The 13,961-nt window shown below is 43.7% G+C and overlaps 1 protein-coding gene across 6 annotated transcripts in view; it reads right to left on the bottom strand.

The window, feature by feature from the left end:
- Positions 1–13,711, bottom strand: part of ARHGAP26 (Rho GTPase activating protein 26) — a 470,919-nt gene extending 457,208 nt beyond the window's left edge. For all 6 annotated transcript variants that reach the window (XR_010840265.1, XM_059062235.2, XM_059062236.2 and 3 more), the window contains exon 1: positions 13,475–13,711. Coding sequence is in view for 5 of the 6 variants with exons in the window: in XM_059062235.2 (XP_058918218.1) it covers positions 13,475–13,628 (154 nt within the window). In the remaining variant the exon portion in view is untranslated. The remainder of the gene's footprint in view (positions 1–13,474) is intronic.
- Between the last annotated feature and the right edge of the window lie 250 nt (positions 13,712–13,961).

Below are 13,961 nucleotides of genomic sequence, written 5' to 3'. Positions count from 1 at the left end.
TGTTCAATTTAATGATTATGATTCAATGACTATTTAAAGATATTCTAGAAAAAAATATATTGCTAACCACATCAAACCTATGATTTCAGAATGCTATAAAGTTCCCTTTTGAAATAAACATAATTTTTAATGAGTAGACTTTTTCAAAATAAATACATGTGGTAAAGGTGGGGCAGAAATAACATAGGCGGTTTGTTTTGTTTTTTGTTTGTTTTTGCAGTACGTGGGCCTCTCACTGTTGTGGCCTCTCCCGTTGCGGAGCACAGGCTCCGGACGCGCAGGCTCAGCAGCCATGGCTCACAGGCCCAGCCGCTCCACGGTATGTGGTATCTTCCCAGACCGGGGCACGAACCCGTGTCCCCTGCATCGGCAGGTGGATTCTCAACCACTGCGCCACCAGGGAAGCCCTCCTAGGTGGTTTTAAAAGACTGATGGAAAAAAAAAAAAAAAAAGACTGATGGTTAGGAACACTGCTTCCTTGGACTTGATGTCTTCACTTGCCTCTCCCCAGGTTCTCTGCTCTCTCCCGCAGAGACCCTTTTAAACTGATAGGAATCATTGTACTGTGGACTGTCTGTTCTTCACTGACCTCCTGAAGAGCAGGGACTATGCCCACCCTGTCCCAGAACTCCACTACCAGGAGCCTCCCACCCCAACGTGAGCAGTCCCAGGCACTGGAGTAGAGACCACAGCCAACACGTGCCTTCCATCAGGGGAAGCGCTAAGCTCTGCCGAAGAGGCAGCCAGCAGAGAGAAGTGGGACAAAAGCGCCCAGCTCCCTCACCACTCCCCAGAGAAGCTTCGCAGACAGACAAGGTGTGCCTCCTGGCCCAAAGTCACAGTCTCCAGTCACCAAAGGTGGGAGACTGCCCTCCTTTCCACCTGCCAAACTTCCGAAATAATGCGCACACTGCACAAAGATAAAAACCCAACAGCACCCTCGCTAGAACCACAAACAAGCTCTCTGGCGCCCCGCATGCAAGTGATCCCCAGTCCAGCTCTGTCTCATTTTAGGGAATGACTCTGTTGTGACTTCTGATCCCAGAATGAACAGGACACACAAACTGGGGAGTAGGAAATGGAGAAAATTCTAAGTGTTGTTTTATTACAGATGCCACTCTATAATAAACCAAATAGTGAGTTTCCTTTCTACTCTAAAATGTGATTTATAAAATTCAGTTCACTCAGAGCTTTTCAGAAACACTCCTATGAGATATTCATTGAAATGAAAAATGTACATACCCTCTGGCCCAGCTGTTCCATTTCTAGAATGCATCCTACAGATTTACTCACTCACATGCCCATGACAGGTACCAGGAGGTTCACAGTGGCATTGCTAATAATGGTAAAAGGTTGGAAATCATCTAAATGTCTATTATTGGGGGACTGATTAAATAAACTATGTTATGTCCATACAGTGCAATACAATGCAGTGCTAAAAATGAATTTGCTCTATACGTACCAATGTTGAATAATATTCAAAATACATTAAAATAGTGCAAAATGCAAAAATATGTAAAACCGTGCATATGGTATGCTACTGGAAATATATATAAATCTGTATTTGCTGGCACATGCATAAATTATATCTGAAAAATACTCAAGAATGGGTAAAATGTTGCCTGCAGTAGAACAATTAAGGATTTAGAGACAGGAGAAATTTGAGGATGCTCACGTTCCTTCTTGTCCCCTCTAAATTGTGTACTATTAGAGGTATTACTTACTGACATAAACTTTCAAAAAAGAAACATAGGTATGAATTAAAATAAAAATGCTTTTTAATTTTATTTCATTTGCTCAACTGATAATCATCTTCTACACCTGACCCACAAGTGTAACAGTGAGATATGCAGTCAGGAATCTGTTACGGTTTGGGTCCTATCTGCTTGACAGTCTCTGTTGCACAGAAACAGCCTCAAGTTCAACTCAATCTGCCTGGAAATCTATCTAAAGTCTCACGGGAGAAGCCAGTTCATATTTTCAAAGTGTTCAAATCAGCCTGGAATAAACTTAAAAGCACATTTGATAGCAAGATCAGATGAGCTTTGAAACCTACCTGTGGTGTTTTTACAAACCATGTAAAATGGGGTTTATTTTGGCTTTTCCTGTGTGGCAGCAGCAGAAGTCAAACCTTTAGCTACTGGCTTGGCCCAGAGAAGCCAGCCAGTTAACAAGGTTTGATCCAGAATTCCCAAGCCCCTCAACCCTTTGTCCATCTGGCAAAGAAAACACACACACACACACACACACACACACACACACACACACCCTTCCAGCCCCAGGAATCTCCTCTTTCTAAATATAGTAAGCACTGCCCAGTCTCCAAGCTCACCCTCTGTAGCATTCTGTGCCTTCCAACCGAGGTGAAATGAGCCAGATATAAACACACCGTGACAGCTTCTGGCCCACACTGCCAAGCTGTTTTCCTTACTATTTCCTCTCTTTCTCCACTCTGGGTTTCTACAAAAATGTGTAAACCCCAGTGACTATAATTTGTAAATATTCCTCTGGCCACTAAGGCTGTTTTCCTCACCCTACCAAATATGATTTCCCTGAAATTTGAGGTCAGAATAGCCTATTATATATGGGCAAAGCCACATCCCATCTCCCATTTTATCTGTAAGAACTTGAAGCTCAGAAAGGATTTCGGACAGGTCCAAGGCTAATTAGGACACAGCCAATTAACTGTAATCTCTCTCTCTCTCTCTCTCTCTCTCTCTCTCTCTCTCTCTCTCTCTCTCTCTCTCTCTCTCTCTCCCTCCCTCCCTCCCTCCCTCCCTCCCTCCCTCCCTCCCTCCCTCCCTGCCTAACAGAAGGGCTTGTTCTGTTAAGGATGCTTCAAATTTAAGCAAAAGGTTAAGCTTCAGAAACATAATCTAACAACACACTCAAAACAGTGCCAGAAAAATACCAACTGGCTACAGGGATGAAAGGACCTAAACAGTCGATGTCAAAGAGCTTTAAAAAATGGAGGCTAGCAACAACTCCACCTTGAGGAATCTATCCCATGGAACCCCTGGGACCCACACACAAAGATGGGTGTGCAAATAATCACTGCAGCTCCTTCTATGCTGAGGCAATCCAAATATCCAACAGGAGACGGGGTAAATAAGCCATGGTATCTCCACATAGCAGAGCTCTCTGCAGGCATTAAAAAGAATACACTGTGTATGTGTACTGACATGGAAGATGTCTAAAAGAGAGTCTCAACCAGAAAAGCAAAACGCAGAATAATTCATATTCTATAACCCCACCTAAGAAAAAAAAAATATGCACAGAAAAAGGACAAGAAAACAAGCACACCAGTGGTTAACTCAGGCAAGCGGGTGCTTTACTCTGTATAGTTCCACACTCTGTGATTCTTTTATGAGAACGTATTCATGAACTGCGTACATGAATTTTTTTGTCTTTGCACTGTAAGATTAGGTCATCCATTCATACTGTTAATTTTACCCCCAAACCTAATCCTTCCCAAGTCATCTTTATTTCAGAAAATAGCGCCATCATTCACATAATTGCTCCAGCTAAAAACATTTGAATCATTCTTTTTTTTTTTTTTAAGATTTTTTGATATGGACCATTTTTAAAGTCTTTATTGAATTTGTTACAATATTGCTTCTGTTTTATGTTCTGGTGTTTTGGCCCTGAGGCATGTGAGATCTTAGCTCCCCAACCAAGGATCGAACCCACACCCCCTGTATTGGAAGGCGAAGTATTAACCACTAGACTGCTAGGGAAGTCCCTAATCTTTTTTTTTTTTTTTTCCCGGTACATGGGCCTCTCACTGTTGTGGCCTCTCCCGCCATGGCTCACGGGCCCAGCCTCTCCGAGGCATGTGGGATCTTCCCGGACCGGGGCACGAACCCGTGTCCCCTGCATTGGCAGGTGGACTCTCAACCACTGCGCCACCAGGGAAGCCCATCCCTAATCATTCTTGAATTTTATTCTCAAAGCCCAAATCCAATCAAATAACAAATCTGTGGGCTCTAGTTCCAAAAACAACCAGAATCTGACCGCCATCTCCAGTGCTGCCACCGTAGCCCAAGGTGTCATTGCCTCTTACTTCACCTATTATAACAGCCTTCTGACTGCTCTCCTTGTCTCCATTCTTGCCCCACTAAATTATTCTCCACACAGTGGCCCCCATAATCTCTTAAAAACACAAGTAGGATGATGTCACAACCTCCTCCTGGCTTCCCATCACACTTAGAATGAAACCCAAAGTCCTTTCAGGGACTCAAGACCTCTAGGACCTGGCTCCTAAATTCTCTCCCTGTTCATTTGCCATCACTCTGCTCCAGCTACATTGGCATCCCTGCTAGTCCTCAGACACCCCAGGATCTCTCCCGCCTCACAAATTCTGCACCTGTTATCACCAGCTTAAAAGCCCTTATTCTAGGCTAGGGCTTGGAGGACACAGTAAGAGTGGAGCAAAGCTCCATATCTGAAAGGAAAGCCTTCCGCTGGTGGCCTAAGATATATAATTTGGAACATACTGGGTTATAATTTTAAAAATTGAAACTAGGGTCAGTCAGAAATTTAATCTAGAAAATCCACTTTGTTAGCTTCACACTGGCATCCCTCCTTTGGCTAACTTTTTTTTTTAAACATCTTTATTGGAATATAATTGCTTTACAATGGTGTGGTAGTTTCTGCTTTACAACAAAGTGAATCAGTTATACATATACATATGTTCCCATATCTCCTCCCTCTTGCATCTCCCTCCCTCCCACCCTCCCTATCCCACCTCTCTAGGTGGTCACAAAGCACCGAGCTGATCTCCCTGTGCCATGTGGCTGCTTCCCACTGCAATGGCCTAAACAGGGTAGCAAAGTCACCTTCATGAATTGCTTTCCCCAATAGCTTGGTGGTGAAAAAGGTTCCTCCCTGACCCATTCTCATGTTGTCAATTCCTGGGGTTTGTGATCATTAGCTTACACTGGCCAGCACTAGGAAGTTCAGCCTGAGGCCTCTGCCCAGAGGGATGCTGGCTGGCCTAGCTGGAGCAGAGATCTGAACCACAGCCCTGTCAGAATCACCTTCCAAGCCCTGGAATGTGAAACTGATCAGTCAAGTGCATCTGAGGTTGAAGCAAATGGAAGCAGAAAGTCCCCAAATGAGGGCAAATGGAGAAAATCTACCCAGTGGAGTGGTGTTCACTTAATCATCAAAAGTTTTATGGGACAAAAAAAGTTGTATGGGATAAAGTAAAAGGATAAAAAATAAATCCAAGGTATAAAATAGTGCCCAACAAAAAGATCTGAATAGACATGTCAGCAAAGAAAATGCAACAATGGCCCTTAATCATATGAAAAGATGATCATCAGCGTTAGTCATCGTGGAAATGCAAATTAAATCTAAGAGATATCACGTCACACTCACTAGGATGGCTACAATCAAAAAGACGGACAGGGCTTCCCTGGTGGCGCAGTGGTTGAGAATCCGCCTGCCGATACAGGGGATACGGGTTCGTGCCCCGGTCCGGGAAGATCCCACATGCCGCGGAGCGGCTGGGCCCGTGAGCCATGGCCGCTGAGCCTGCGCATCCGGAGCCTGTGCCCCGCAACGGGAGAGGCCACAACAGTGAGAGGCCCGCATACCACAAAAAAAAAAAAAAAAAAAAAAAAAAAGACGGACAGTAACAAGTACTGGTGATGATGTGGAAAAATTGAAACCCTCAGACGATCCTGGTGGGAATTTAAAAGGATGCCTCTGCTGCAGAAAACATTTCAGCAGGTTTTTTTAAATTTTAAACATAAGTTTATCCATACATCCTAGCAATTCTACTCCTAGGTAGGAAATGAAATAAGAAATGAAAACACATGTCCGCACAAAGACATGTATTTCAAGGGTTGAAATTATTCTGCATTATACTGTAATGGCCAACTCACATTATTATACGTTTGTCAAAACTCACAGAATATACAACACAAAGAGTGAACCCTAATGTAAACAATGGACTTTAGTTATATCACTTTTGTAACAAATGTACCACCTGAGAGGAAAGGGTGTGAGGGACTCTATGGGAACTCTCTATACATTCCACTCAATTGTTCTGTAAACCTAAAACGTCTCTAAAAAATAAAGTCTATTAATTATATTTTTTAAAAAAGGAGGGAGGGGAGAACTTAAGCCTCAATCAGTGGGCTGAGCACAACAGATTAGATGCAATTTATTCAATCCAAATGAGAACAGAATAATTGGATTAAAGTGGAAGGACTTTTTTTAAAGCCAGTGTTACATAAAAACTATATAAAATCTTGTTTGGATATAATTTGCCGTTGTTTATATTTGTATGAGAAATACTCCAAATGTCAGTACTGCAAATTACCACCGTTTACAAATAATTAGGAAATGCCTTTTTTTAAAAAATTTTATTTGAAAGGTGCTAAAGCAAAGCAAAGGAGCTGAGAAAAAACTTTTTGCTACCTAACTCCATAAGCATTTGTTCCATTAGGATTTTGTGAGTAATATAATTACTCTTAAACAAAGCAGGTTGGCACTGAACATCCTTTGGGAATTTATACCACTAATGAAGGACTCACTTCACTACTGTAAAAAGCCTACACCAAATCCTAAAGAAGTATAAAAGGGTGACATGCTCTAAGCACACAACTCTTGATGTTGATTTTTTTCTACCCTTGTTTTAATGAGCAAAGAGGATGAACTACTTATCTTAACAAATCAAACTCAAGAACAAGTTTTTGGCCTCCATGTTCAATGCTTTACTACCCAGTTAAAAGAGAACAACATTCAGTTATAAAATAAATAAGTCATGGAATGTGATGTACAGCATGGTGACTATAGTTAATAGTACTATAATTGTATATTTGAAAGCTGCTAAGAGAGTAGATCTTAAAAGTTCTCATCACAAGAAAAAAAATTCATAATTATGTATGGTGACAGATGTTAACTAGACATACTGCAGCAATCATTTCATATTATATACAAATAGCGAATCATTATGTTGTACACCTAACACTAAAAAATGTTCTGTGTCAATTATATCTCAATTTTTAAATTTTTTAATTAAAAAAATAAATGAATGCTAGGAAAGTATGCATTTTCTAAAAAATATTTTAAAAGAGAGAGACTCATTGGTAATCAGTGCTACCCCAAAAGAGCAACTCTACCGCTTCAAAAAGCCAAGAGATAATCAGACGCCCTCATTTGTCTCACTAGCCTACAATGGCTCTTTAATCATATGATGAAGAGAGAAACACAAAACTTCAGAGCACAATACAGAATCTTAGCTATTCTTTGCTACTCAGGACTCAGAGTCTGAAAAACAACGGGCACAATATCCTCACTTAATCTAGCACCTGCTGCATGTTTCTTCTTTCTAGTGTCTAGATCTCCGAACAATTTGCATCTTCACTGCCAGCATGTCTACTGAAGCACTGAAGGGTCATGTTCAAGAAAAGGCTCTGCAGTCCGTGGTCAGCTTCAAAACTTGGTTGCACAACTTCCTAAATGTGTAACCTTAGACAAGTTACCTAAACTGTAACGTGCACACAAATAAGAGTATTCATCCCACCGGACAGTGGTATAAAGACTCACGAGACAAAGTGTGCACTTAGCATAGGGCCGGGCCCTTGATGAGTGTTCAATAAACAAGAGCTGCTGGCAAGGTTTCAGGTTTTCTGTTTGCTTGTTTGTTTGTTGAGGAAACTGACAGTGCCCCCAAGGTCTTACAGCATATATGTGGTACAGCCTGGACTAAACATCAGGTCTGCCTGATAACAGAGGTCTGGCTCCTTGCATTGCACTGTGCTCCCCAGATCTGGGTCTCCTCAGGCTGCATATTACGGGCTCCAAGTTAACTCCTCCGAGTCCACTTCTTAAATGAACTCAATACTGATGTGTTCCCTATCCACATAAAAGGGCTGGAGCCATATCTAAATGCATTCTTGGAAGGCATCTTGTGGAAGGACTGCTATAAAGGGAATGTTATGTCAATGCCCACTAGGATTACTAATGTCCAGAATCCAGATCACTCTGAAACGTGGCCTTATCCGTGGAGATGAGTGGTTATCAACCCAGGACCAGAGAAGATTTCTGAAACATTTAAGACAGACATGCTTTTTCTGGAACACATCTGTCAGACTGGGCATTTAGATTATGGCAATTAATGACAGCTTGCACTATATAAGAATGTAGATATAATTTTTACTTTTTTTTTTTTTCTGTAATGTGAGTTTAGGGTCCCTATTGAGCCTCATGAATGCCCGCTAGCAGATATTATTAAAACTATTTAGATTTTACTCTTTTTTTTCCTTAAGTAATGCACTACCTAAATGTTCTTTCTTCATGCCTTAGCAAAAAATCTTATAAGTGTGATCTCACTTAAGTACATCAGACTTTTTATCTGTCTCTCCACCTAGGGTTCAAGTTCCAAAATACAGAATTTTGCTTTGTATATATAGTTATGACTACAGATTTATACAACCCTATTTCTGTTAAAAGATAAATGTCCGTTGAATTTAAGATTTATTGACAGACAAATAGCAGCTAAAATTTATTGTGGTTTTTGCTGGCATTCTTATAAAACTACTTATTTCTATTAAAATTCTCTGTGGTTGCCTTGGAGACGTGATGCAGGTCAGAATTACTAACCTCCACGAATACAATGAAAAAGGCATGTCATCCCCAAAAAGTCTCATGAAAACTATGGTCTCATAGTTTTTTTGTAAACAAAAGTGTCTCCCGGCAGGCTACCAACCCGAGAGTAAGGCATTTTTCAGTATCACACACCCTGCCCCAACTTGACTGAAAAGCTCACTGACAGAAGGGGCTGGATCCTTGGTCTTGTTTTGGTAGTTTCCCCTGCATCCTTCAAAGTACCATGAACTAGAATGAATCCATCCCCTCCCCCTCATGAGACACCTGGGTTTTCCCTAAGACATGGTTCAGTCTTTGGGACTCCACCTCTACTTAAACCCCACTGAAGGAGAGCAGCTTATGGGTTCAAAGTTTCCCACCTGAAATTCCAATCAAGAAAACTGTGCCTCAAGATGCCCACCACCATCTAAGAGAAAACTATTAAAATTACACTTCTGATATCCAGAAGAGGCAAATCCATAGAGACAGAAAATACATTAGTAGTCGACTAGGGTTGGAGGGTGGGAAGATGGAGGGAGGAGTTGTGAGCAAATGGTGGGGAATGATTGCTTATGGGAATGGGATTTCTTTTTTTTTTTTTTTTTAACATCTTTATTGGAGTATAATTGTTTTACAATAGTGTGTTAGTTTTTCCTTTACAACAAACTGAATCAGTTATACATATACATATGTTGGGAATGGGATTTCTTTTGGGGGCGATGAAAATGTTCTAAGACTGATTGTGGTGATAGCTGTACAGCTCTGCGAATGTACTAAAAACCATTGAACTGGATGCTTTAAGTGAGTGAACAGTATACTAAGGCAAATTATATCTCAATAAAGATATTCTAAAATGTGCATTGCTGCTCCACTCCTCCCACCTAAGACTACCAAAATAAGAGAATTCACTCTATCTCAGAAAGAAGTCAAACTTAAAGGGGTATATCCCCAGCAGCAAGTCCATAAACCAACTCTGAAGGTGGAAAGAAACACAGTTCCTGAAAACCCACATCACCTCTCAAAACCAACAGCTTAATTCACTTTCAGTTCCGTGAAACTACATTTGGTTTGCCATCAAGTCCATAAGACAGCCAGACGTGAAGTCCAGTGCACTCTGCAAGCTTTTCCTGCAAGGCAAAGAGAGGCAGCCAGCTGAGCCACTGGATGGGTGGTGGGGGTAGAGGGGTTAATCTAGCAAGAAGATGGAATATTTAAGCTACCAGAATGTTATTAGGAACAACAGAGAACTGTTGAGAGACTTTTTTTTTTCCTCTTTAACTTGTGGGGCTTTTTTGTCATAACCATGACTTTATACAAATAGGATTACTAGGCTTCTTCTCACCAGTGGTTAATACATACACAAACTGTGTAAGCTACCAACAGCTGGCATGAAGAAGGCAGGGCCTAACTCCTTGCATCCAAATCAAAAAATATTCATTTGGATGGACGATTCTGCTCTTAGTGACTCTTGCTCCGAGTCTTGACAACCCTGAATGCTGGAAGATAATAACAGCTACCATTAATTGAGCAATGCTATGCACCAGGCTTCAAGCTAAGTGCTTTCTTTACATGCACTGCTTCATTTTGTGCTCACAGCAACCCTAGGAGGTCAGAATGGCCACTCCCATTTTACACAGGAGGAGCTCAGGCTTAGTGACTCACCCAGAGTCAATCTGTAGGTGATGGTGTCAAGAATGGAACACAGAGGCAAGTTTGAGGTGTGAGGCTTGTTCCCCTCTCTCCCCTCTCTCTCCCCCCTCTCTCTCCCCTCTCTCCTCCCCTCCCCAAAAAAAGAAAAAAAAAAAAAATGGAACACAGAAAATCCTAAAACTCTTAATTCTACAAGTCTGAACTTCATCGCCTGCCTCTATCATCTTTACAGAAAGAAAAAAGGACTAAAACACACAGAATCCTCTTGACTGAGACACAGATTAATCAGGTCAAGGAAAGAGTGCCCACAGAAAAGGTCTGGACAAATCAGCACAGAAAAAAGTGACTCGGAGTCACCACATCAAACAAGAACTTTCTCCAAAAGCAGGATTTTTTTGAAAGTAGGTCGCAAATTATTTTATTGCTTATCTTCCATGTGTCCAGCCCAGAGGTTTGAACTCCAGGGAAAGACTTCAAGGAGTTCATTTGTTTATTAGATTATCAAGGGGAACCAAGAGACAACAGACCTACACAACGGTTTTGCTTCAGAGTTAAGTGCACAGGCTCTGGAATCAGACAACTTAATTGCTGTGATGCCTTGGGCAGGTTACTAATATCTCTGAGCTTCAGTTTCCTTATTCATAAAGTGGAAGTAGCAGAATAATGATCTAGCTGAACTTCAGCAATCCCAGTTTTATTGTCAGATTAACACACAACGGAAACCTTAACCCAAAGATCTGTGAAAATTAATTACAAAATAAAACCATAAAATTTTAGAGCTGGAAAAGCCTATAAATCATCTAAACCAGTGTTACTTACACAATTATGTATCTATTTTTACGTATGTATTTTTTTTAAACACTGGCTTTACATTTACAGTCGTGACAAAGACGATCCAAAGAAAATGAATACACAAATACTAATATCGTAGTATACGAAGCAAGAAGCACCTAATGACAACACAATGCCCGAAGTCTGGTAAATAGTAATCACCTCTACCCTTTTTAAGAGGTCACATGACCTGTTCAAGCAGTAGTAAGACTAGAAGAGTATAGTTAGTAGTAGAGCTGGATATTAAGAGATTAGAACACCTAGTTCTCCAGCAAGTTACAGAGCTGGTCCATTCCACTAGACAATGTGAATAACTCTTTAATTTTATCACTGCACTGTTTCCTCCTACCCAAAGAATTCTTACATGCCCTCCCCACCCCCCAAAAAAATAGTAGCAGGCAAATAAACTGCCAGTCACACAAATGCATCCTCCTCGGACTCAAGGCTGAGATACAAAATGCAAGTCCAAATTCCAACAGGCTTGGTCCAGGGGGTCCATTCTGGGCAAGAGGTATGGGGCAAAATTAAGAGCTCAGCATCAGCAGGAACTCCATCTCTGGCTCAGACCATGTGGAGGCTCAAAAACCGCCCTGACATTAGAGCAGTGTGGCTCTGGGCTAGTGATTTCTCCAAGTCTGTTTTCTCATTTGTAAAATGAGTTAACAGTACATGAGATAATTTGTGGGTGAAGCAGTGCCTGGCATGGAGTAAGTCTTTACAACCACAGGACCAGCAGAACTGTCACTACTACTTCAGTGCCTGGGGCAATATCTAACACACAGCAAGCACTCCAAATGTTTGCTGAATAAAGCAGAGGCCCAATTAAAGCCAGCCGGAGAGTCACTCAAAATTCATAGGCCCAACCTATAAGTGGGCCCCTAACTTACTCCAAACCAGGGTCACATATTCCCTGAACCAACGATGGTTCTGGTCATTGACAAAAGAAGAGTCTGTTCATATGCTTCAGGTCACAAGCTCCAGCAGAGACCCTGCCTCTGAGAAGCCTTATCACATCAAACTTCCATGTTTATTTCACCCCAAAACACTGGCACTTGCTGCCCTGGGGCTCCACTGTCTCCCTCTTCATTTTTAGACGCAACAGGCTAACAAAATGACACCTCAGGCACTTGACTTTACGTCTCCTTTATAGAGGCTTGGGGACAATTCTCACAGCTAGGGCCCCACTCTGCCAATGCAAGCCTTCTTAGCTGAAAGATACCACCTATTAAGAAATCCATCACAGAGAAAGGAAAAGTCAAAGACAATTCCACTGTCTGCCTTTTTTCCTGATTCTCAAAACTAAGAGATGGACCAAACTATTTTTAAATGGGTAGACTGAAAAGGCACCCCAAAAAAGATCTGAACAATCCAAGGCGCTCTTCCCTAGAGCACTCCTGTTTGGCCAGAAGGAGACATTCCCTGGCTCTGCAGAAGACAAGGCAAATCATACACAGAATGCAGAACTCATTTCTCCCCTGCCAAAGGGAAATTTGCAAAATCGTTTTATAAAAGGTTTGAGGATCTATAAGGTTGAGTTTAAACTTCTCCTTTCTGAGTGAAGACAGAGGACATTCCTTCTCAGACTTTTGAGTTTTCAAGGATATTGGGAGAGGTAAAAAAGGGGAGCGAGGGAGAGGGAGAGAATATGTTCGTTCTATTTTTAAACCCTCGCCCACAGTTTAGAGTAAAGGAACACTCTGATTCTGTACTCCCACCCCTATCACCTTCTGCTAAACACAAGAATCAGAACCTGCACACGTACGTGACCCTGATTCTAGATCTGGGGGGGTACAGGCTGACAATACTCCAGAGAATCGCGAGCTGACCGACCATCCCACCCAGCCCTTCTCTGGGCAGCAGCTGTGCCTTTCGGAGAACCCGGCGGCCCTGAGCAGGCTGGCGCTGCGCCCAGGGAGCGAAGCAAGGCACAACCCGCCTTTTTCCGAGGGGAGGCAGCGCCCCCTTGGCGGGGCCCGCTCCATTCCCAAGGCTGGGCACCCAGGGGTGAGCAACTCTTCCCCAAGGGAGCGGGAGTCGTGGACGCGAAGGTGTTTCCCAACAGGCTGCGGCGCACCAGGCACTCCAGTCCCACTCCCAGGACACCTGTGTGCCGTGCACACCCGCCGCGGCGCCCCAGAGCGCCACTCGCGCTCGGTCTCCTCCCAGCCACCCCGGAACGCAAACAGCCGGGCGACGGATCTTTTCCCTCACCGTCTTGCTGCTAGTTCGCCCATTTTACGTATCCTTCCCGCCCCTCTACAAGCATCTACACCCGTCCCTCAGCGCCCGGGGGCAGAAAAACCAGCCGGACACGCGACCCCCAGGACTGAGCGCCTCCCAACGGCCCCTCCCGCCCCGGAACTCCGTCCCCACCAGGCTCGGGGGCACTCACTCTTGAGCGCGCTGACGAGTGACTTCCCGTCCTTGATGAGCTCCTTGATGAATTTGTTGGTCTTATCCAGCTCCGCTTCGTGTGACTTGAGCGTCTCTCGGAAGTGCGGGCTGTCGAGGCAGCAGTCGCTGAATTCGAGCGCGGGCAGACCCATGGTGTCTGCGGCACCCAGCCGGGGGGCGCGCCTCCCCGGGGGCCCCGGCGGCCCGCAGCCCCGAGCACGCACGCGGCGGGACCCCGGCCGGCACCCGCGACGGCCGCCGGCTCCACAGGTGTGGCGCTGGCTAGCCCTGCGCGCGGTGTCCGCGGGCGCGCACGACTTCCGAACCGAGCCGGGACCCGAACGAAGGGCGGTTGCTCTGGCGGCGTGCAACCGAGCGACCGGGGAGCAGGAAGCGCAGCGGCGGACCCGCAGCGGCGCCGGGAGGGGAACGAGAAGTCGAGCGAGTGCAGCCGCCTCCTCCCCGCCTCCTTCGACTGTTAGCTC

Source organism: Kogia breviceps, chromosome 4, assembly GCF_026419965.1.
Source record: "Kogia breviceps isolate mKogBre1 chromosome 4, mKogBre1 haplotype 1, whole genome shotgun sequence".
Lineage (NCBI taxonomy): Eukaryota > Metazoa > Chordata > Mammalia > Artiodactyla > Physeteridae > Kogia > Kogia breviceps.
The sequence above is the reverse complement of the archived record's forward strand: the minus strand, read 5'-3'. Positions and strand labels throughout refer to the sequence as shown.